This window comes from Oncorhynchus mykiss, chromosome 30 (genome assembly GCF_013265735.2).
Source record: "Oncorhynchus mykiss isolate Arlee chromosome 30, USDA_OmykA_1.1, whole genome shotgun sequence".
NCBI lineage: Eukaryota > Metazoa > Chordata > Actinopteri > Salmoniformes > Salmonidae > Oncorhynchus > Oncorhynchus mykiss.
The window spans coordinates 16,246,718-16,268,068 of record NC_050570.1 but is presented as its reverse complement, the minus strand read 5'-3'; the positions used below and the strand labels follow the sequence as shown (position 1 = coordinate 16,268,068).

The 21,351-nt window shown below is 44.7% G+C and overlaps 1 protein-coding gene across 2 annotated transcripts in view; it reads left to right on the top strand.

The window, feature by feature from the left end:
- Positions 1 to 21,351, top strand: part of LOC110521417 (DNA-directed RNA polymerase, mitochondrial) — a 37,460-nt gene that overhangs the window by 1,293 nt on the left and 14,816 nt on the right. For both annotated transcript variants that reach the window (XR_002473136.2, XM_021598949.2), the window contains exons 2-10: positions 5,583 to 5,681; positions 5,793 to 6,640; positions 6,748 to 6,881; positions 10,227 to 10,413; positions 16,455 to 16,604; positions 17,470 to 17,637; positions 18,386 to 18,556; positions 18,809 to 19,048; positions 20,468 to 21,262. Coding sequence is in view for 1 of the 2 variants with exons in the window: in XM_021598949.2 (XP_021454624.2) it covers positions 5,583 to 5,681; positions 5,793 to 6,640; positions 6,748 to 6,881; positions 10,227 to 10,413; positions 16,455 to 16,604; positions 17,470 to 17,637; positions 18,386 to 18,556; positions 18,809 to 19,048; positions 20,468 to 21,262 (2,792 nt within the window). In the remaining variant the exon portion in view is untranslated. The remainder of the gene's footprint in view (positions 1 to 5,582; positions 5,682 to 5,792; positions 6,641 to 6,747; positions 6,882 to 10,226; positions 10,414 to 16,454; positions 16,605 to 17,469; positions 17,638 to 18,385; positions 18,557 to 18,808; positions 19,049 to 20,467; positions 21,263 to 21,351) is intronic.

Genomic DNA, 21,351 nt, shown 5'->3' with positions numbered 1-21,351 from the left:
TAAGTTGGGTGAAATTTGGCCCATTCCTCCTGACAGAGCTGGTGTAACTGAGTCAGGTTTGTAGGCCTCCATGCTCGCACACGCTTTTTCAGTTCAGCCCATGTAACAGTATAACTTTAGACCGTCCCCTCGCCCATACCCGGGCGCGAACCAGGAACCTTCTGCACACATCAACAACAGTCACCCCTCGAAGCATCGTTACCCATCGCTCCACAAAAGCCGCGGCCCTTGCGGAACCACTACTTCAAGGTCTCAGAGCAAGTGACGTCACCGATTGAAACGCTATTTAGCGCGCCCCGCTAACTAAGCTAGCCGTTTCACATCCGTTACTCCCACAAATTTTCTATAGGATTGAGGTCAGGGCTTTTTAAGCGATTTTGCCACAACTTTGGAAGTGTGCTTGGGGTCATTTGTCCATTTGGAAGACCAAGCTTTAACTTCCTGACTGATGTCTTGGGATGTTGCTTCAATATATCCACAATTTTCCTACCTCATGATGCCATCTATTTTGTGAAGTGCACCAGTCCCTCCAGCAGCAAAGCACCCCCACAACATGATGCTGCCACTCCGTGTTTCACAGTTCGGATGGTGTTCTTTGGCTTGCAAGCCTCCCCCTTTTTCCTCCAAACATAATGGCCAAACAGTTATTATGGCCAAACAGTTCTATTTTTGTTTCATCAGACCTTAGGACATTTCTCCAAAAAGTACGATCTTTGTCCCCATGTGCAGTTGCAAACCGTAGTCTGGCTTTTTTATTGTGGTTTTGGAGCTGTGGCTTCTTCCGTGCTGAGCGGAATTTCAGGTTATGTCAATATAGGACTCGTTTTACTGTGGATATAGATACTTTTGTACCCGTTTCCTCCAGAATCTTCACAGGGTCTTTTGCTGCTGTTCTGGGATTGATTTGCACTTTTCGCACCAAAGCACGTTCATCTCTTGGAGACAGAATGCATCTCCTTCCTCAGCGGTATGACGGCTGCGTGGTCCCATGGTGTTTATACTTGCGTACTATTGTTTGTACAGATGAACGTGGTACCTTCAGGCATTTGGAAATTGCTCCCAAGAATGAACCAGACTTGTGGAGGTCTACAATATTTTTCTGAGGTCTTGGCTGATTTATTTTCATTTTCCCAAGATGTCAATGCAAAGAGGCACTGAGTTTGAAGGTAGGCCTTGAAATACATCCACAGGTACACCTCCAATTGACTCAAATGATGGCAATTAGCTCATCAATTAGCTTATTTCACTTAAGTTACAATTCAAAAACATAGCTGCCTCATTACATGGATTTCTATGGCTACGCTTCAAACATTCTAATATTAATGGCACAATATGGGTGATCAATTTTTTTTATTGCCTATTCTTTTAGGGAAAACTACTCCAGCTCCTTCAAGTTGGATGGGTTCCGCTGGTGTACAGCCATCTTTAAGTCATACCACAGATTCTCAATTGGATTGAGGTCTGGGCTTTGACTAGGCCATTCCAAGACATTTAAATGTTTCCCCTTAAACCACTTGAGTGTTGCTTTAGCAGTATGCTTATGGTCATTGTCCTGCTGGAAGGTGAACCTCCGTCCCAGGCTCAAATCATCTGGAAGAGTGAAACAGGTTTCCCTCTAGAATTTCCCTGTATTTAGCACCATCATTCCTTCTATTCTGACCAGTTTCCCAGTCCCTGCAAATTCGAAAACACCCCCACAGCATGACGCTGCCACCACCATGCTTCACTGTTGTGATGGTGTTCTCGGGGTGATGAGGAATCTTGGGTTTGCACCAGACATAGCGTTTTCCTTGATGGCAAAAAAGCTACATTTTAGCCTCATCTGACCAGAGTACCTATTTCAATATGTTTGGGGAGTCTCCCACATGTCTTTTGGCGAACACAAAACGTGTTTGCTTATTTTTTTCTTTAAGCAATGGCTTTTTTCTGGCCGCTCTTCCATAAACCCCAGCTCTGTGGAGTGTACGGCTTAAAGTAGTCCTATGGACAGATACTCCAATCTCTGCTGTGGAGCTTTGCAGCACTTTCAGGGTTATCTTTGGTCTCTTTGTTGCATCTCTTATTAATTCCCTCCTTGCCTGGTCTGTGAGTTTTGGTGGGTAGCCCTCTCTTGGCAGGTTTGTTGTGGTGCCATATTCTTTCAATTTTTTTTATGGATTTAATGGTTCTCTGTTCTTCTCCACAACTTTGTCCTGGACCTCTTTGGAGAGCCCCTTGGTCTTCATGGTGCTGCTTGCTTAGTGGTGTTGCAGACTGGGGCCTTTCAGAACAGGTGTATGTATACTGAGATCATGTGACAGATCATGTGACACTTAGATTGCACACAGGTGGACTTTATTTAACTAATTATGTGACTTCTAACGGTAATTGGTTGCACCAGATCTTATTTAGGGACTTCAGAGCGAAGGGGGTGAATACGTGCTACTTCCGACACCGACAGAGATGTCTCCCTCGCTTCGCGTTCCTAGGAAACTATGCAGTATTTTATTTTTTTACGTGTTATTTCTTACATTGGTACCCCAAGTAATCTTAGGTTTTATTACATACAGTCGGGAGGAACTACTGGATATACAGTGCCTTGCCAAAGTATTCGGCCCCCTTGAACTTTGCGACCTTTTGCCACATTTCAGGCTTCAAACATAAAGATATAAAACTGTATTTTTTTGTGAAGAATCAACAACAAGTGGGACACAATCATGAAGTGGAACGACATTTATTGGATATTTCAAACTTTTTTAACAAATCAAAAACTGAAAAATTGGGCGTGCAAAATTATTCAGCCCTTTTACTTTCAGTGCAGCAAACTCTCTCCAGAAGTTCAGTGAGGATCTCTGAATGATCCAATGTTGACCTAAATTACTAATGATGAGAAATACAATCCACCTGTGTGTAATCAAGTCTCCGTATAAATGCACCTGCACTGTCATAGTCTCAGAGGTCCGTTAAAAGCTCAGAGAGCATCATGAAGAACAAGGAACACATCAGGCAGGTCCGAGATACTGTTGTGAAGAAGTTTAAAGCCGGATTTGGATCCAAAAAGATTTCCCAAGCTTTAAACATCCCAAGGAGCACTGTGCAAGCGATAATATTGAAATGGAAGGAGTATCAGACCACTGCAAATCTACCAAGACCTGGCCGTCCCTCTAAACTTTCAGCTCATACAAGGAGAAGACTGATCAGAGATGCAGCCAAGAGGCCCATGATCACTCTGGATGAACTGCAGAGATCTACAGCTGAGGTGGGAGACTCTTTCCATAGGACAACAATCGTATATTGCACAAATCTGGCCTTTATGGAAGAGTGGCAAGAAGAAAGCCATTTCTTAAAGATGTCCATAAAAAGTGTCATTTAAAGTTTGCCACAAGCCACCTGGGAGACACACCAAACATGTGGAAGAAGGTGCTCTGGTCAGATGAAACCAAAATTGAACTTTTTGGCAACAATGCAAAACGTTATGTTTGGTGTAAAAGCAACACAGCTCATCACCCTGAACACACCATCCCCACTGTCAAACATGGTGGTGGCAGCATCATGGTTTGGGCCTGCTTTTCTTCAGCAGGGACAGGGAAGATGGATGGAGCCAAATACAGGACCATTCTGGAAGAAAACCTGATGGAGTCTGCAAAAGACCTGAGACTGGGACGGAGATTTGTCTTCCAACAAGACAATGATCCAAAACATAAAGCAAAATCTACAATGGAATGGTTCAAAAATAAACATATCCAGGTGTTAGAATGGCCAAGTCAAAGTCCAGACCTGAATCCAATCGAGAATCTGTGGAAAGAACTGAAAAGTGCTGTTCACAAATGCTCTCCATCCAACCTCACTGAACTCGAGCTGTTTTGCAAGGAGGAATGGGAAAAAATTTCAGTCTCTCGATGTGCAAAACTGATAGAGACATACCCCAAGCGACTTACAGCTGTAATCGCAGCAAAAGGTGGCGCTACAAAGTATTAACTTAAGGGGGCTGAATAATTTTGCACGCCCAATTTTTCAGTTTTTGATTTGTTAAAGTTTGAAATATCCAATAAATGTCGTTCCACTTCATGATTGTGTCCCACTTGTTGTTGATTCTTCACAAAAAAATAGTTTTATATCTTTATGTTTGAAGCCTGAAATGTGGCAAAAGGTCGCAAAGTTCAAGGGGGCCGAATACTTTCGCAAGGCACTGTAAGAGCAACGTCAACTCACCATCATTACGACCAGGAATACGACTTTCCCGAAGCGGAACCTCTGTTTTGCCCACCACCCAGGACAATGGATCAGATCCCAGCCTGCGAACCAAAACAACATTGCCGTAAAAGGGGCAGACGAAGCGGCCTTCTGGTCAGGTTCCGGAGACGGGCGCACCGCTCCGGAGCATACTACTCACCAATGTCCAGTCTCTTGACAACAAGGTTGATGAAATCCGAGCAAGGGTAGCATTCCAGAGAGACACAAGAGACTGTAATGTTCTTTGCCTCATGGAAACATGGCTCACTCGAGACACGCTATCGGAGTCGGTACAGCCAGCTGGTTTCTTCATGCATTGTGCCGACAGAAACAAGCATCTTTCTGGTATGCCTTATGATTAACGAGACGTGGTGTGATCATAACAACATACAGGAACTCAAGTCCCTCTGTTCACCTGACTTAGAATTCCTCACAATCAAATGTCGACCACATTATCTACCAAGAGAATTATCTTCGATTATAATCACAGCTGCATATATTCCCCCCCAAGCAGACATATCGACGGCCCTGAACAAACTTTATTTGACTCTATGTAAACTGGAAACCACATATCCTGAGGCTGCATTCATTGTAGCTGGGGATTTTAACAAGGCTAATCTGAAAACAAGACTCCCTAAATTCTATCAGCATATCGATTGTGCTACCAGGGCTGGTAAATCCCTGGATCATTGTTATTCTAACTTCCGTGATAAATATAACTCCCGCCCTCCTTTTGGAAAAGCTGACCACGACTCCATTTTGTTGCTCCCTGCCTATAGACAGAGACTAAAACAGGAAGCTCCCGCTCTCAAGTCTGTTTAACTTTGGTCCAACCAATCTGATGCCACGCTTCAAGATTGCTTCGATCACGTGGATTGGGATATGTTCCGCATTGCGGCGAACAACACCATTGACGAATATGCTGATTCGGTGAGTGAGTTTATTTGCAAGTGCATCAGCGATGTCTTACCCACAGCAACTATTAAAACATTCCCAAACCTGTTCCCACATGCTTCAAGAGGGCCACCATTGTTCTTGCTCCCAAGAAAGCTAATTGAGCTAAACAACTACCGCGCCCGTAGCACTCACTTCCGTCATCATCAAGTGCTTTGAGAGACTAGTCAAGGACCATATCACCTCCACCCTACCTGACACCCTAGACCCACTCCAGTTTGTTTGCTTACCGCCCCAATAGGTCCACAGACGACGCAATCACACTGCACACGGCCCTAACCCATCTGGACATGAAATCCCTTTAAAAACCATTTAAATTACAGGTTGTAATGCAACATAATAGGAAAAACTCCAAGGGGGATGAATACTTTTGCAAGGCACTGTATATAGGAATTCTCACAACAATCTTCTTACAGATCCACCATGGACATCACAACGAAGACATTTCTCAGCTCTGATCCCAAAGAAAGAGGATGGGAAAAAACGAGTATGGGAACAATCTCAGCTGTTAGATGGTATGTAATAAATTCCTTTTATCATGCATGTGATCCCTCAAATGCTTTTACATGTTTGTTTTCTATTATATCACAATGCTAGTATTTTCTCTCTCCCGTTCTTTTTTCCAGTGCTTGAGGCCAGAATCCAGCAACTCCAATCTGACATTGTTTTAGATGTCCAACATGCAAAGGTACAATTTGTCAATGCTTCCAAGTCGGGGAGAGGGGCTTCTTCAGGGAAGAGTCACAAAAATGTTTCTGGGGGGAGGACTGAGTTGCCCAAGGTGGGACAGACTATTAGTAATGGAGGGGGCAAAGATGCTTCAGCCTACAAATCCCGCTGGATGGAGAAACTGATTCAGGAGAAGACGACTAAAACAAAGAAACTGAACCTGAAGCTAGGCATAGAAGATAAACCTGTGAAAAGCAGAAAAGGAAAACTGATGCTACCAGGTACCGCACAAAAAAACATATTGACAAAAGCTGGAAAAAAGACTGCATCGGCATCTAAAAAGAGCAAGACTCTGAAAAACCAAGAGCCAACTGCAATCCAAGCGCACACTATGGCAGGTGCACCGGTTGCTGCTGCAACTGTGCCTATTAGAAAAGCCAAAGGAAAGGGGAAAGCCTCAAAGGAGCCGGCTCCTGAGTTTTCTGAGGCCAGGGACCAGGAGCTGGCTGAGCTGGAGAGGAAGACGGAGGCCAAGGCCCAGGAGCTGGCTGAGGTGGAGAAGTTGGAGAGGAAGCTTAACCAGTGGGCTATGTCTGCCAGCCTGGAGCTCATGCAGGATAACAGCGAGGCCAGGATGTACGAGGGTGTCCAGCTTAGTGTGCATTGCTACCTGGAGGCCTGTGTGTTCTGTGGCGACATTGACCGAGCCCAGCGCCTCCTGCTCACTCACCACCGCATGATCAGCCGACGCAACCTGCTCAACATAGGACTCTACAACGTCATGATGAGGGTCTGGGCCAAGAAGGTAAGTGCTGCTCACTCTTGTATTAGAATTCAATAATTCTAATACAGTGTCTACACAAGTCTCTAAATTCTGCATTACCTCCTTATTCTCCATGTGGACAACTGCAGGGCTCTTTGAACCAGATTGGACGTATGTTCATTCTGGTAGAAGAGGCAGGTCTGAAGCCTAACCTCACCTCCTACTGTGCTGCACTGGAGTGTATGGGCAGAACCCCTAACTGTTCTCCAAAGGTCATCAACAGGTAGGCTAACCCACAGACAGCCATTTACAGAACTTAACTCATAACTGTAACTCTAGGTTCATCTGGAACTTGTTGACATTAGGTAAACATGATAATATCTGACTGTTAAACAAAACAATGCCTAGACTGCTTTAAATGTGTAAGAGAATTCGTTGTGGTCTTGGATGATTATTACTAGATGGCCAGTGCATTTGTAGCCTGAGTTTCCCACTAGATGTCAGACTCTCCTATTAGCTTTGCGGTTCATATTTCTCTTTATTCTAGCCTCCTTTGTGATCCAGTGTTAACGAGCGTGTCTAGAGATACTGGGGTTTCAACACTGTTTAAATGTGAGATCATCGATATTTCTACCCAGTCTAGCACCTGGCCACTCAATACCCTCTCGTCTAGAGGATGCTGCCATTTATATTTCCTGTAATACGTTGTTATGTGGGGCATTTTTTGAGGGCTGAGCACATGGGCCAGCTGTGTGTGGAGAGGTGTTATGGGTGAAAGTGAAGTATCTTTCCTGGAGGTGAGGAGGCGCTAGGCAGGCATCCTGAATGAGAAGTCTCCATTGATTAGTGATATTGCGTTTAGGTCAGTGGTGGTGTCGGGTACTGCATGCTTCCTCCAGACAGATTTATTGCATGACATTTAGCATGGCGGCACACATTGTGTATACCGATATCTGTATTGATGTGTTTACAGGGCTCATCTGTGAAAGAGACCATGGTCTCAGCATGACTCCCTGTCAAAATACATGTTAATATAGACCTCATCCTGGGAGAGGGAGAGAGACCTCGCTATATCTTAATGAATGTCCCTATCTGTTGTAGGCCAGGACAATCTGCTGGCTGACTATACCGAGACCGGGCCAAATGGATTTCATTCAGGCTAAATGGATTGTGATTGATACTGTATGTGTTTGTTTGTTAACAACCTGCTGTCAGTAATTTGATTATGCTTATTGGACAAGGAAATAACAGTCTGTTTGGAGGCTTGGTGGAACTCAATTTGTCAATGTCAATATGCTGACTAGAATGTTAGCCTAATTCATTCAAAAGGAGATTTAAAAAATAAAAAAAATCTGACACAGACTCTTCTATCAGATTTGGTTTCTAGCCTTGTTGTGTAAAACTGCAGTTTGTTTGAATACAGAGTCATGACAGAGAATCCTGAGTCAGTCTTGGTCAGTCTGCGGTTGTGGTGAAAGTGATTTCCTTTTGAGCGCTCTTTCAGACTATCATGACGCTGACCCTCTTGTCTCTGGTTATCCCGCCCTACTCTGCTGTCCCCCCTGAGGATGTCACCCTATGCAGTGTGGCCCAATGACAGAGTAGGTTGCAGAGCAGTAGGGGTGGATAGGGCCAGCTGGTTGGTCCATCGATCACTGTATGGTGATACCAATGACATTGTTGTTCTGCGGTGGTGCTCTCTTGCTCACTCTTCAGCCCAGCCATGACATCTTTCTCGCACACTGTTCTTCCTCCCCTTCCCCTGTTCGTCTCGAGTTCCCCCTCTTTCTGTCTCCAGTGTCCCCTCTTTCTCGTTGTACTGTATCTCCTGGCCTGATGTGGTTTCCATTGTCCACAGTGGCACTGTGCCTGGCGGCTAGCATCCTTTTAAAGCACAACTCATTCCTACAGAACTAAAGTTTATCTTCAGCTTGCACAATTCAGCATTCTCTCGGTCTCGCTTCTTCGTGTACCCTTGTCAGCTCCCTGTCCTGATCTGCGCTGTGTGAGCTGATAGCAGTGTAATCCCCGCCCCTGTCTCTTTATTCCTCCAGACCACACTGAGAGCACAAGGCCTAAACCCCTCTTTGTTCAAGAGACACTGAGAAAATGAAATGTTAAACAGTACAGGGAGTCTTTAATGGCCAATCCAATCTGTCGCTCCCGACCAAAAGTATTTTAACAATACCAAAACATGCAAAGAAATCAGGGTGACACAAAAATGTAGGATTCCGTTTGTTTCTGTGAATGCTATTTAATTACTGTCTTACAGAAAGCTCTAGAGGGCAAAGGAATACACTCTCATTGATGACAAATCTTCCCCCCTCCAATACCTCATCCCTTTTGCTTTGTCAGTGTCGCAGTATTCTGTTTTACTCCACTAGAGGGCAGTGGTAACACATAAGCCCACCAGGGCCCTCTGTCTCTGGGTTACATCGAGGTGTTACACATCACATGCCACAGCATAACTTTTCATTCCTACTGATAGACGGCATTCATACAGTGCTCTGAAACAGTCACATATAGGAGCAATTGACCTCAACCCCAGAGTAGGGTAGACGACTCACCTCATCATGGTCTAAGACACTGCATCGCAGTGCTAGAGGTGTCACTGCAGTACCTGGTTTGAATCCAGGCTGCATTACAACAGGCCGTGATTGGGAGTCCCATAGGGCGGCGCACAATTGGCCCAGCGTCGTCCGGGATTGGCCGGGGTAGGCCGTCATTGTAAATAAGAATTGGTTTTTAACTGACTTGCCTAGTTAAATAAAGCTTCAAAAGAATTGTTTAATTCCATGAGTAGAGTAAAATAGATGAATTATTGAATCTATAGTAACTAGACTGGAATATAATGAAATAGAACAGAACACTATTTCCAGCATGCTATGATGCCATGCTGTCTGACACACAACAGGCCTCTTCTCAGACATTCAGGTTGACTTAGCTTAGTAGTACACTTCAGCTTTGTCTCTTGCTTAGTTCCCAAAGGCTCCATCGGTTATCCAACGGGCCGCTTTGAATTAGCCAGGCCTTAGTTTCCTCAGTCCCTCTTCAGCTTCAGTTGTTGCTCCATACACTACATTCTGTATTCCACTGGCTGTGTGCACATCGCTAACTCCTGAATTCAACAGTCCAGTCATGGCAGGTGTGGAGTCTCAGGATGACCATCATTTGAATTAAAATGACACGTGCTCTGTGACTGGTCTGTGGACTGCCTGATGTTTCCAAAAATGATGTTTGTTATGCTGGCATTGTCAATCAGCATAATAAAGTCATGCATAATGATATCGAAGCCGAGGTGCTTTAAATATAATTAAGTCACCATGGGGCCACAGTAAACTAGATCCGGCATTAGGCCTCGTTCACCTTCTGAAGACCAAGGTCAAAAAGTTATGTTTTTTTTATGCTGATGAAAGTACATGCCTAACTTTGTACTTCAAGCAATTAAGATAATATTACCAGAAAATTATCAACACTTGTAATCCATCCATTGCCTTTATCTGTCCCTAATGCACTCATCTGTAAGTAATGGCTATTTGAAAGAAATATGCAAAATGCAACTTTGTAGGGAGTACTGACTGAGGTTTGCTACCTTGTTTCTGACATTGTGTTTCCTGTCTGTCCTCAGGGTCCTGCGTCAGATGAAAGAGGATGGCCTGTGTGTGGAAGAGCTGTTTAGACTCTGTGTGTTCAGGCAGGATGAGAGGGACATGGTGCTGAGGGCCATCCACACTGTGGAACCAGACTTTCAACCCAGCATCAACACTGTCCTGCACACTTGCTCCTCACCGCTGGTCAAAGACTTCTACACAGAGGTAGGACACATGTCAACATATGAGTAGAGTAGACACGTCAACCAATCTGCAGAGGATGCAGAATTCAGAGACTTGGATTTTATTGCTTGACCGGACCTGTCCTTTTTGTTCGTTTTTTTGCTTATGAAGCATTTTTAGAGATCTATTATGAAAAGTGCTATATACATCTAATAAATTATTTACTATGAATAGAGTAAAATATAATAATTATTGAATCTATAGTGACTGAACTAGAGTGAAATAGAATAGAACACGCTTTCCATTGTTGGAGACAGAAATGTGTCTCTCTGTCCCTCTCGTTGTCATGCAGCCATGCAGTCTGACACATAAACGTGCTTTTTCTAGGGGTGTATACGTCTTGCAACAGAAAACGTTTATCGTTTATGAACCAAACTGAGCAAATTGAACGAAACATGCAGGGACCTACCTGAATTTGAGCAATATAAACTTGTTTTTTGTCGCAAAACGTTTTCGTTTGGAGTAAACGGTTTCGCAGCAATCAGCGTAATAAATTCGCCCCAGGCCTTGGAGGGCTCTCTGAAAGCAGTGGTTGGACTGTGTCATGTGTTTGTCCTATAACAATATCTATGTAATCATGGTGCAGTATCCAGCAGCATACCACCCTGCATCCCACTCTTTCCTCTGGTCTAAAAAAAATAATTTCCCAATGCCCCATGACAGGGACTGGGGACATGACCCTGCGTAAGGTGACGTCTTTCGGATGGGACGTTAAACGGGTGTCCTGAATCTCTGTGGTCACTAAAGATCCCATGGCACTTATCGTAAGAGTAGAGGTGTTAACCCTGGTGTCCTGGCTAAAATCCCAATCTGGTCCTCATACCATCATGGCCACCTAATCATCACCAGCTTCCAATTGGCTTATTCAACTCCTCTCCACTGTAACTATTCGCCAGGTTGTTGCTGTAAATGAGAATGTGTTCCCAGTCAACTTACCTAATAATAAGAGTTAAATAAATAAAATACATTTACAGAGCGACTTACAGGAGCAATTAAAACCAAATCAAACTTTATTTGTCACATGCGCCGAATACAACATGTGTAGACCTTACTGTGAAATGCTTACTTACAAGCCCTTAACCAACAATGCAGTTTGAGAAAGTGTTAAAATATTTACCAAATAAAAGAAAGTAAAAAATTATAAAAAAGTAGCACAATAAAATAGCAATAACAAGGCTATATACAGGGGGTCAATGTTCTGGGTTACAGGTTAGTTGAGGTAATTTGTACGTGTAGGTAGGGGTAAAGTGACTTTGCATAGATAATAAACGGCAAGTAGCAGAAGTGTTAAAAACAAATGGGGGAGGGGGGGTGACCATTTTGATTAATTGTTCAGCAGTCTTATGGCTAGTGGGTAGAAGCTCTTAAGGAGCCTTTTGGTCCTAGACTTGGCGCTCCAGTACCGCTTGGCGTGCGGTAGCAGAGAGAACAGTCTGACTTGGGTGACTGGAGTCTTTAACAATTTTTTGGGGCTTTCCTCTCACTGCCTACTATATAGGTCCTGGATGTTGTTGCCTACCCTTACCACCTGGGGGGTGGCCCATCAGGATCCAGTTGCAGAGGGAGGTGTTTAGTCCCAGAGTCCGTAGCTTAGTGTTGAGCTTTGTGGGCACTAGTCAGTGAACAGCATTGTCACATAGGCATTCCTTTTGTCCAGGTAGGAAAGGGCAGTGTGGAGTGCGATCGAGAGTTATCTGTGGATCTGTTGGGGCGGTATGTGAATTGGAGTGGGTCTAGGGTATCCGGGATGATGCTGTTGTGAGCCATGACCAGCCTTTCAAAGCACTTCATGGTTACTGATGTGATAACTACGGGCTGGTAATAATTTAGGCAGGTTACCTTCGCTTCCTTGTGCACAGGGACTATGGTGGTCTGCTTGAAACATGTAGGTTTTACAGACTCGGTCAGGGAGAGGTTGAAAATGTCAGTGAAGATACTTGCCAGTGTGTCATTGCATGCTTTGAGTACACGTCCTGGTAATCCATCTGGCCCTGCAGCTTTGTGAATGTTGATCTGTTTTAAGGTCTTGCTCACATTTGCTACCGAGAGCGTTATCACACCGTTGTCCTGAACAGCTGGTGCTCTCATGCGTGCTTCAGTGTTGCTTGCCTCGAAGCGAGCATTTAAAAGGCATTTAGCTCGTCTGGTAGGCTTGTGTCACTAGGCAGCTCGCTGCTGGGTTTCCCTTTGTAGTCCGTAATAGTAGATTGAACCGGTGTAGGATTCAATCTTAATCCTGTATTGACGCTTTGCCTGTTGGATGGTTCATCTGAGGGCATAGTGGGATTTCTGTTAGGGTTATTAAGTGGTGCTGCTATGCTTTCTCACATGATTCACTTACAGCATGTTTGCCATACAGGATGTATTTTTAGCTGTGCTTGCACCACTCCGTGCCAAGTTTTCATAACACCGTCTCACGGGAAGTCAACTGCATATTAGAATACATTAGAAACTACACACACACACACACACACACACACACACACACACACATTTATTTATTTATTTATTTATTTATTTATTTATATATATATATATATATATATATATATATATATATATATATATATATATATATATATATATATATATATATATATATATATATATATATATATATATATTTTTTTTTTATATATTATATTAATACCCTACCTGGACAAAAGGTATACTAGGTACTATTTGCAAATTGGATGTGCAGAAATGCAGTTTGATCTAGTGTTTGGAGATGCTGTGTTCTCCTGTGAGGGGGATATTTCATTTCTATCATTATGAGCTAACTCGTTAATCTTGGTGCCCTACTGCACTTGATCTATGGTTTAGCTGACAGTTCTGCCTTTGCCAGGGGTCCTAGCTGGAAGAGAGAGCGAGAAGGAAATGGAGGGAGGCTTGGTAGTTGTCCCATTCCGGTCCATGCTGGCTCTGCTCCGTCTCTGGACAATCTCTGCCCCTGGTCAGAAACAAGCGTCTGACACACGCAAACAACAATACACATGAACATACTTATTATTCAGTCCTTTCTCATGGCCCAGCATGAACTGCCACAGATGCACTGAAACAGAATGTTATAACATAAGAGTGTCCGCTAAATGACTAAAATGTATGCGTCCAAATACATCAGTGTATATACTGTTCCTCAGCAGCAAAGCTTGCTCTTTAAATAAGACTAGTATTGTGCCATGCTTTAGTGCCTTCGAGCCAGTGACGAAGTGACTTATCTCCCGCGTAACCTTTAGCTTTGTTTTCGCTGCCGTTCAAGCGGACTCTCCTTTGCGGACATATTTAGTGTCTCTTCCTGTGTCTCCCGGGTTAATAAAGAGACACCGTACATCAACCCTTCAATGAGGTGTTACCTGATAATACCCAGATGTCCTTGCACAGCTCACGGACGCCCTCTTTCAATAATAAATCACAACATGTAAAAGTACACAGGCCCTCTCAGTATGTAGGCCTACTCACTACCCTTCTCACTGGACCACTTATCCAGCTGTGTGTTTTATATAATGAGATATATGTGCCGACACTTTCTAGGAGCTTTTTAATTGGGTGCCAGCCAGACCTTTGTTGAGGGTTAAGCCCAAAGCAGCAGCATGTAATGATGCAGTATAAGCATATTTATTTTTTAATTGGCCGCGGGAGGGTGATGGGATGGATGTTAATTTGCATGAGGGTCCGGGTTTGGTTTGTGTTTAGTTTGGGCCCTCGTGTCCTCTTTATTTCTCTCTGTCAGGTGACTGCAGGCACAGGGGGAATGGTGGCGTGGGCCTGCCTTAGTCCATTTAGTGCCTTCACTCGAAGCACCAAACACACAGAGACCGACAGACACAACTACACTGACCTTAAATGTATTACCATCCAATGATAGATGTAAACATATGAATATTCATACTCCTTTGTAAATTATATCATTTGATTTTTAGTTGATCTCGGAAATTAAATGCCAAGCAGTCAAGGTACCAGTCCACAGTAATTGGAGCACACAGATGTGACTACACCTTATTACGTCGAGCACAATGAGCCATCTGTTTACTTTATAGTCTTGTGGCGCTGAATGTCTAGTGATTAAGCCTGGGTAATGTTCTGTGTGTTGGCAGCAGACTAAGCGTTTAGTGCAGGGTTCCCCAACTGGCCAAATTTGGCCTGCGGGTGATTTTATTTGGCACCCCAAGTTTTCTGAGCAACTGTTGGGGGGTGTAAATACACCAGCACATCAGCTCCAAGTGATTTTTAATTTTGGAAATCTGTTCGAAAGTTTTCCCACGCATAATAATGGGGCGGCAGGGTAGCCTAGTGGTTAGAGCGTTGGACTAGTAACCGGAAGGTTGCGAGTTCAAACCCCCGAGCTGACAAGGTACAAATCTGTCGTTCTGCCCCTGAACAGGCAGTTAACCCACTGTTCCCAGGCCGTCATTGAAAATAAGAATTTGTTCTTAACTGACTTGCCTGGTTAAATAAAGGTAAAATAAAAAAAAATAAAAAAATAAAAATAATAGAGAGGTATACACTCAGTGGCCAGTTTATTAGGCACACCGGGTCAGACCCGCCCTTTGCCTCCAGAACAACCTGAATTATTCGGGGCATGGACGTGTTCCACAATTGTTATCAAGGGACCTAACATGTGCCGGGAAAACATTCCTCTCACCATCCTGTACCGTTGACATCAGACAGGATGGGTCCATGCACTCTGCTTACTGCTTACACCAAATCCTGCTCTGCCATCAGCATGATGCAACAGGAATTGAGATTTGTCGGACAAGGCAATGTTTTTCCACTCCTCAATTGTCCAGTGTTGATCACGTGCTCACTGGAACCGCTTCTTTTAGTTAAAAAACAAATTTTTGTCATTTAGCAGACTCTCTTATCCAGAGTGACTTACATACATTGAGTGCATACATTTTCAGATATTTGTTCGTACTGGTCCCCCATGGGAATTGAACTCACAACCCTGGCGTTGCAAGTGCCATGTTCTACCAACTGAGTCACAGTACTGACTTACCGACTTAGCTGATAGGAGTGGAACCCGGTGTGGTCGTCTGTTGCAATAGCCCATCCGTGACAAGGACCGACGAGTTGTGTGTTCCGAGATGCCGTTCTGCACACCAATGTTGTACTGCGTCGTTATTTGCCTGTTTGTGGCCCGCCTGCTAGCTTGCACAATTCTTGCCATCCTCCTTCGACCTCTCTCATCAACAAGCTGTTTTCGCCTACAGGACTGCTGCTGACAGGATTTGTATTTTTTTTTGTTTCACAATTCTCCGTGAACCCTAGACACTGCGTGTGTGAAAAGCCCAGGACGATCATACCACGCTCAAAGTCGCTTAGGTCACTTGTTTTTCCCATTCTAACGTTAAATCAAACTGTTACCGGTTGCCTGTCTGCCTTCTTTTTATAGCAAGCCATGGGAACGTGACTCACGGTCTATAGGAGCAAACCATTTTTGTGAACAGGGTTGTGTACCTAATAAATTGACCACTGAGTGTATGCGATCGTATACAAATGTAAAAAAAGTTTGAGATTATGGTTTAGTCAAATATTATATATGTTTGGGCTTTTTGTGGTCAATTTGCAGTCTACAAATTATTTGTAATTGTGTTCCGGCCCCTTGACCATCCGCTAAAGAAAAAATCTCCCCTCGGCTGAATCTAGTTGATAATCCCTGGTCTAGTAATTAAGGCTGCGCAATGCTCTGTGTGTTGGCAGCTGACTGCACTGTCAAAACGCACTCAGCGACGCACCCTGACCTGACCGAACCCTCCCCTTCACCACACACTCATATTATTCAGAATACACACACGCACCCTCTTTTTGGCTAGGACTGGACAAACACGCTCGAATGTGCACACACGCATTCCAAAATAGCTATGTGAGTAATCTAAATGTATCTAATATTGATTCTGATAATAGACATTAGGTCTAATGTATGCTCCCTTCCAGTGTCTCTCTCCTGTGATGTAATGGTCTCTCCCTGTAAAACCCTGTCTGTGTATGGCCTCTCTGAACCATCTGACCTGTGTGTGTTTCAGAGGGCAGATGCTAAGTACCCCAAGTTGGCCTTCAGCCTGGAGGAGCTGCGGGAGAGGTTCAGCCGTCAGCTGAGCATGGAACAGGCCAGCACCATCACCATTCACTCTGTGGAGGCCATGAAGCCTGTTACCCCACACATGGCCAAGATGGTAAACCAACTGCCCCACCCACCTAGACGTATAGTCTGGCCAAACACTGAAATATACTACTATAGTTGTATGGGATAGTGACACACTGAAATATACTATACTTTATTTTGTTTTTAATGGCCCTGAAATGAGCAATTATTGGAGTTGTATAGGATCTCAAATCACTTTACATTGAAGGGGTGGAATTTGATTTAATCCAATGCCAATGACAAACTCATATTTTCATTATGTTGATTTTTATTTTATTTTTTCATGTTCAGTCAGTGTCAAGTTTGTCTCCAGACATCAGTCAAAACTTTAAATGTAATGCTTTGAGGCCTTTCCTGTTATCTCAGTGATCTGGGGCCAGGCATTTACAGTTTAAACTCTCCCTGCATCTACAGACAGTGTTTCAGACTGGGAGCAGGAGGACGAGGGTCCCTGGTGGTTCTGCAACATTTACAGCGGAATGATAATGTACTGCAGAATGATCATATATTTTGATGGGGCTCTCCTGAGGGGGCGAAGTCATCTAGAGGCCAGGGCAGCCTATCTGCTCTGTGTCAGCTGGGCATGGACAGGCAATATGACAGTCCCCTAGATGGAGGGTGGACCGAGTTCCACAACCTGGCTGGAGACCTGTTCTGTTCGATCACAATATCTGAATCGGAACACATGCTGAATACCACAGATTGGCTAGCTAGTCGAGTCCAAATGAAAGTTATAAGATGTTTGTTGTTTAAATTGACGTCAACTTTGAACTCATATCCAAAGTGGGTCTAAGGCAGAACTTGCTTATGGAACATACTTCATGTTTTCGTCCACCAGAACCACACAGTACCATGCAGTATTATCGTGCTGATGGTGGTGCATGTGAATGTTTCAGAGGGCTCTGCTGGCGGAGCAGCGGATGGTGTGGCACAAAGCCCTGGTTGGGGCCCTGAGGGAGAGCAATATGATCCTGGCCAGCATCACCCCGAAGGCCGTCAGACTCAGCCTCTACCCCTACCTCTGTCTGATGGACCAAAAGGACTATGTAGACATCATGATCCAGGTATAAAGCTTTTATTATTATATAACCCACTTAATCCTCTCAACTGTCTCTGACCTTGGGTCATATACACTGAGTGTACAAAACATGACATAGACTGATCAGGTTAAAGCTATGATCCCTTATTGATGTCACTTGTTAAATCCACTTCAATAAGTGTAGATGAAGGGGAAGAGACAGGTTAAAGGATGATTTTTAAGCCTTGAGACATGGATTGTGTGTGTGTGCCATTCAGAGCGTGAATTTGGCAAGACAAAATATTTAAGTGCCTTTGAACGGGGTATGGTAGTAGGTGCCAGGTGCACCGGTTTGTGTCAAGAACTGCAACGCTGCTGTTTTTTTTAACGCTCAAACCGTTTCCCGTGTGCATCAAGAATGGAAAGAACGCTTTCGACACCTTGTGTGCAACTCAATATTAGGGAGGTGTTTCTAATGTTTTGTACACTCAATGCATATACTGTATCTCTGTTGGTTCCATTCTTATTTTTCTGAGTGGTATCATTGTCTGAGCTGGTTGACAAATGATATGAACGTTGTAACGTTTAATTTGGCGTTCCACAATGTTCTGTGTTTGAACCCTTCAGGGAAAGCCCACTGCATCCCAGCAGTATGTTGGACCTTGACTTGTTTAGACCTCTGATGTATCTAGACTTCTAAGGTCAGGTTTATTTAGCATCTTTGTAGCTTGATAGCAAATGTAATGCCATGAAATACAGATGATCCTAATAATGTTGATATTTGTCATTGTCAGAGTCTGTCTAACTTGCCACCCAGTGGGGAGTCTCTCCACATCCTGGCCAAGGAGCTGGGAAACAGGGTCCACAACAAGTTCTGCATCCGCATGAAGAGCCACAACCAGATGGTGGACAAGCTCAGCCATATCTACAATGAATATGCTGAGCTACTAGCCAAAGACTCTAAGGTATGACACTCCACAGAAATAGAATGAGTAGAACAGGCGTCCCCATACACGTCAATGATGGCATAATGGGTGGACTGGTGGCGATTGCGAGAGTACCCATAGGATCAAAGCAGGATTCTATTTCTATGTGTCACTCTTCCATCCAAATCGTCTTTATCTGTTTTTTGTTGTTGTCTGCCTGCAATTACAAGACATATTAAATCATTGACCTACTGTTTGACTTAAAGAAAACTTCCTTACTGTGTGGTGCAGGATTTTGACGTATTGCCTAGGGAACGATGGTGGAAGCTGGAGGCGGAGCATAACTCTGGTCCCTCCCTGCTGGGGGACAATACCCAATGGCCCCACACGGTGGTGGTGGAGCTGGGCACCTACCTGGTGGACCTCATGGTCAAGCACATGAAGGTGAACAGCGACATCCTCAACCCTGCCAATGACAGGAAGTTCATCCCTGTCCTCTACCACATGTACACCTTCCGCAGTAACAAACAGGTAAATCGTATACTACATTTTGAAGTGATTTATGCCAGTAATTTTTTTCACCAGATTTTCAAGGCTTCGGGTCATTTTCGTGACATCTCATTTTGGTGTCATGACTTAGTCTTCACATCGACATTTTATGAGCGAAATCAGTTAGTGCAGCAGTGAGAAGGTGCCATAACATAACAGGCTACCTTGGTTTTTGGAAAGGGCTATCTGTTATAGCTGCTATGTCTGTTTCTTCAGCTCTCCTCTCACAGCCCAGCTCCCTCATATTATGCTCTCTGCCTGCACGGTCCGGGCTCATAAGCATATGAATAATAAAACCGCTTTCCCTGCAAGAGTGGACGGCGGTGCAGTTGACTAAAAGCCAATTTATGCTTTGTCCGTAAATGTGGTCGGAGGCTCTGTATGTGATGCAGTTGCTCCATACCACATCGCTGTGTGCCTCCAACATCTGTTTATAATGCGGAGGGCTCCGTATTGCTCAGCATTGACTTGATTGGTTGACGGTAGGTGGGGGCGGGAGGTCCTGTATAAACACGAACTCACTTCCTTGACCATTTTCTTTACAACAGCTCTACTCAACAGCTCTGCGCTGCTCCGCAAAGCGTAATAATGATGAATTCCTTGACTTCTGTACAGGCCGTGTCACTGTATATGCTGCACAGGCAATGCAGAGCTGTTGGCTGGCTGATTGACTGCCCTGGGATAACTGACAAGGAAATTAAGACACTTTCTATTTTGTCCTCTGAGCCTCGTTCCTGGTGTAAAAGAAGTGCCTGCCGGCATCTCAATCCGCTGTGGATTTCAAAGCTGGTCTCTGGCCACTCCTCCCTCTGCTGTGCTGGCTCGGGGGTAGAGGGTAGGGCAGCAGGGGTGCAGCCTAATGATTTTTACAGCATGCAGAGTTGTTAGGCTGCACAATGCTTCTCTCATTTATTTTTCATGGAATATCTGCCTGGTTGATGGACTGGATTTGTTATATCTGTTGAAGGACTGAATCTGTTGTCTTTCTCTGTCTCTGTGTGTGAGATAGACTGCACTGTTGGTTTATACAGTATGTTTTCTACAATGCTGTGTCTCTCTGTGGGTTTGGTTGGTGAAACCTTTCAGGAAGTAGCTAATTAGTCTCCGGCTGTCACACGTGATTAAAACTTCTATGAACCAAATGCCTTAGCTGGTAACCACAGTATTTACATCATCACAATTACACTTAGTCAGGAAATAAATCAGCCGCATGCGCTCTCCACCAGAAGCCATGGTTAATGTGGTGGCGTTGTCACAGCAAATAAGGCTGCCTGTTTTACTGAAGCTTAATTAAAACGTTCAGCTCTGCTTTTGAGCAGACATTTGATTGGACTGGTATTGTACCTGTGTTTTTGTATTTCATGTATGTAATTGGATCTCTCGTGTTGTGATTGGCTGCAGGTCGGCTTCATCAAGCCGCACCCCATCCTGACACAGATGCAGCAGGATGCCATGGAGACCACGCTGACCTTTGACTCCTACGTGATGCCCATGCTGTGCCCGCCCGTGCCCTGGACCTCGGCCAAGTTCGGCGCCTACCTCCTCACCCCCACCAAGATGATGCGCACGGTGGTTGGCGCCAACCAGCATGAGATCCTGCTGGAGAAGTGCCAGGACGCTGACCTGCATGCCGTGCTCGACTCCCTCAACCAGCTGGGCAACGCGGCCTGGAGGATCAACCAGCCCCTGCTAGACATCATCATCTCCATCTTCAACGATAAGGGCAATGAGAAGCTGGACATCCCGCCGCCCAACTCCGAGGCCCCCAAGATCCTCCGCTACAGCCAGCAGGACTTGGCCACCTACTCCTCAGCCGAGAAGGCCCACCTGAAGAGGGAGCTGGTCAAGGCTAAGAAGAAGTGCAGTGAGATGCACAGCCTCAGGATGGACGCCCTCTATAAACTCTCCATCGCCAACCACATAAGGGACGAGGTCTTCTGGTTCCCCCACAACATGGACTTCCGCGGGCGCACCTACCCGTGCCCTCCCTACTTCAACCACCTGGGCAGCGATGTGACCAGGGCCGTCCTGGTGTTTGCGGAGGGGAAGCCCCTGGGGCCGGGTGGTCTGAAATGGCTGAAGATCCACCTGGTCAACCTGACGGGCTTGAAGAAACGCAGCTCGCTGGCCGGCAGGTTGGAGTACGCCAACACAATCATGGACGACATCCTGGACTCTGCAGACAACCCCCTCAACGTCAGTCTGCTAACAATGTGTCCTGTTTGTTATCATACTGTTACAGCTCATAGATTGTGGATGTAATATTCTACCCACTGAGAGATAAT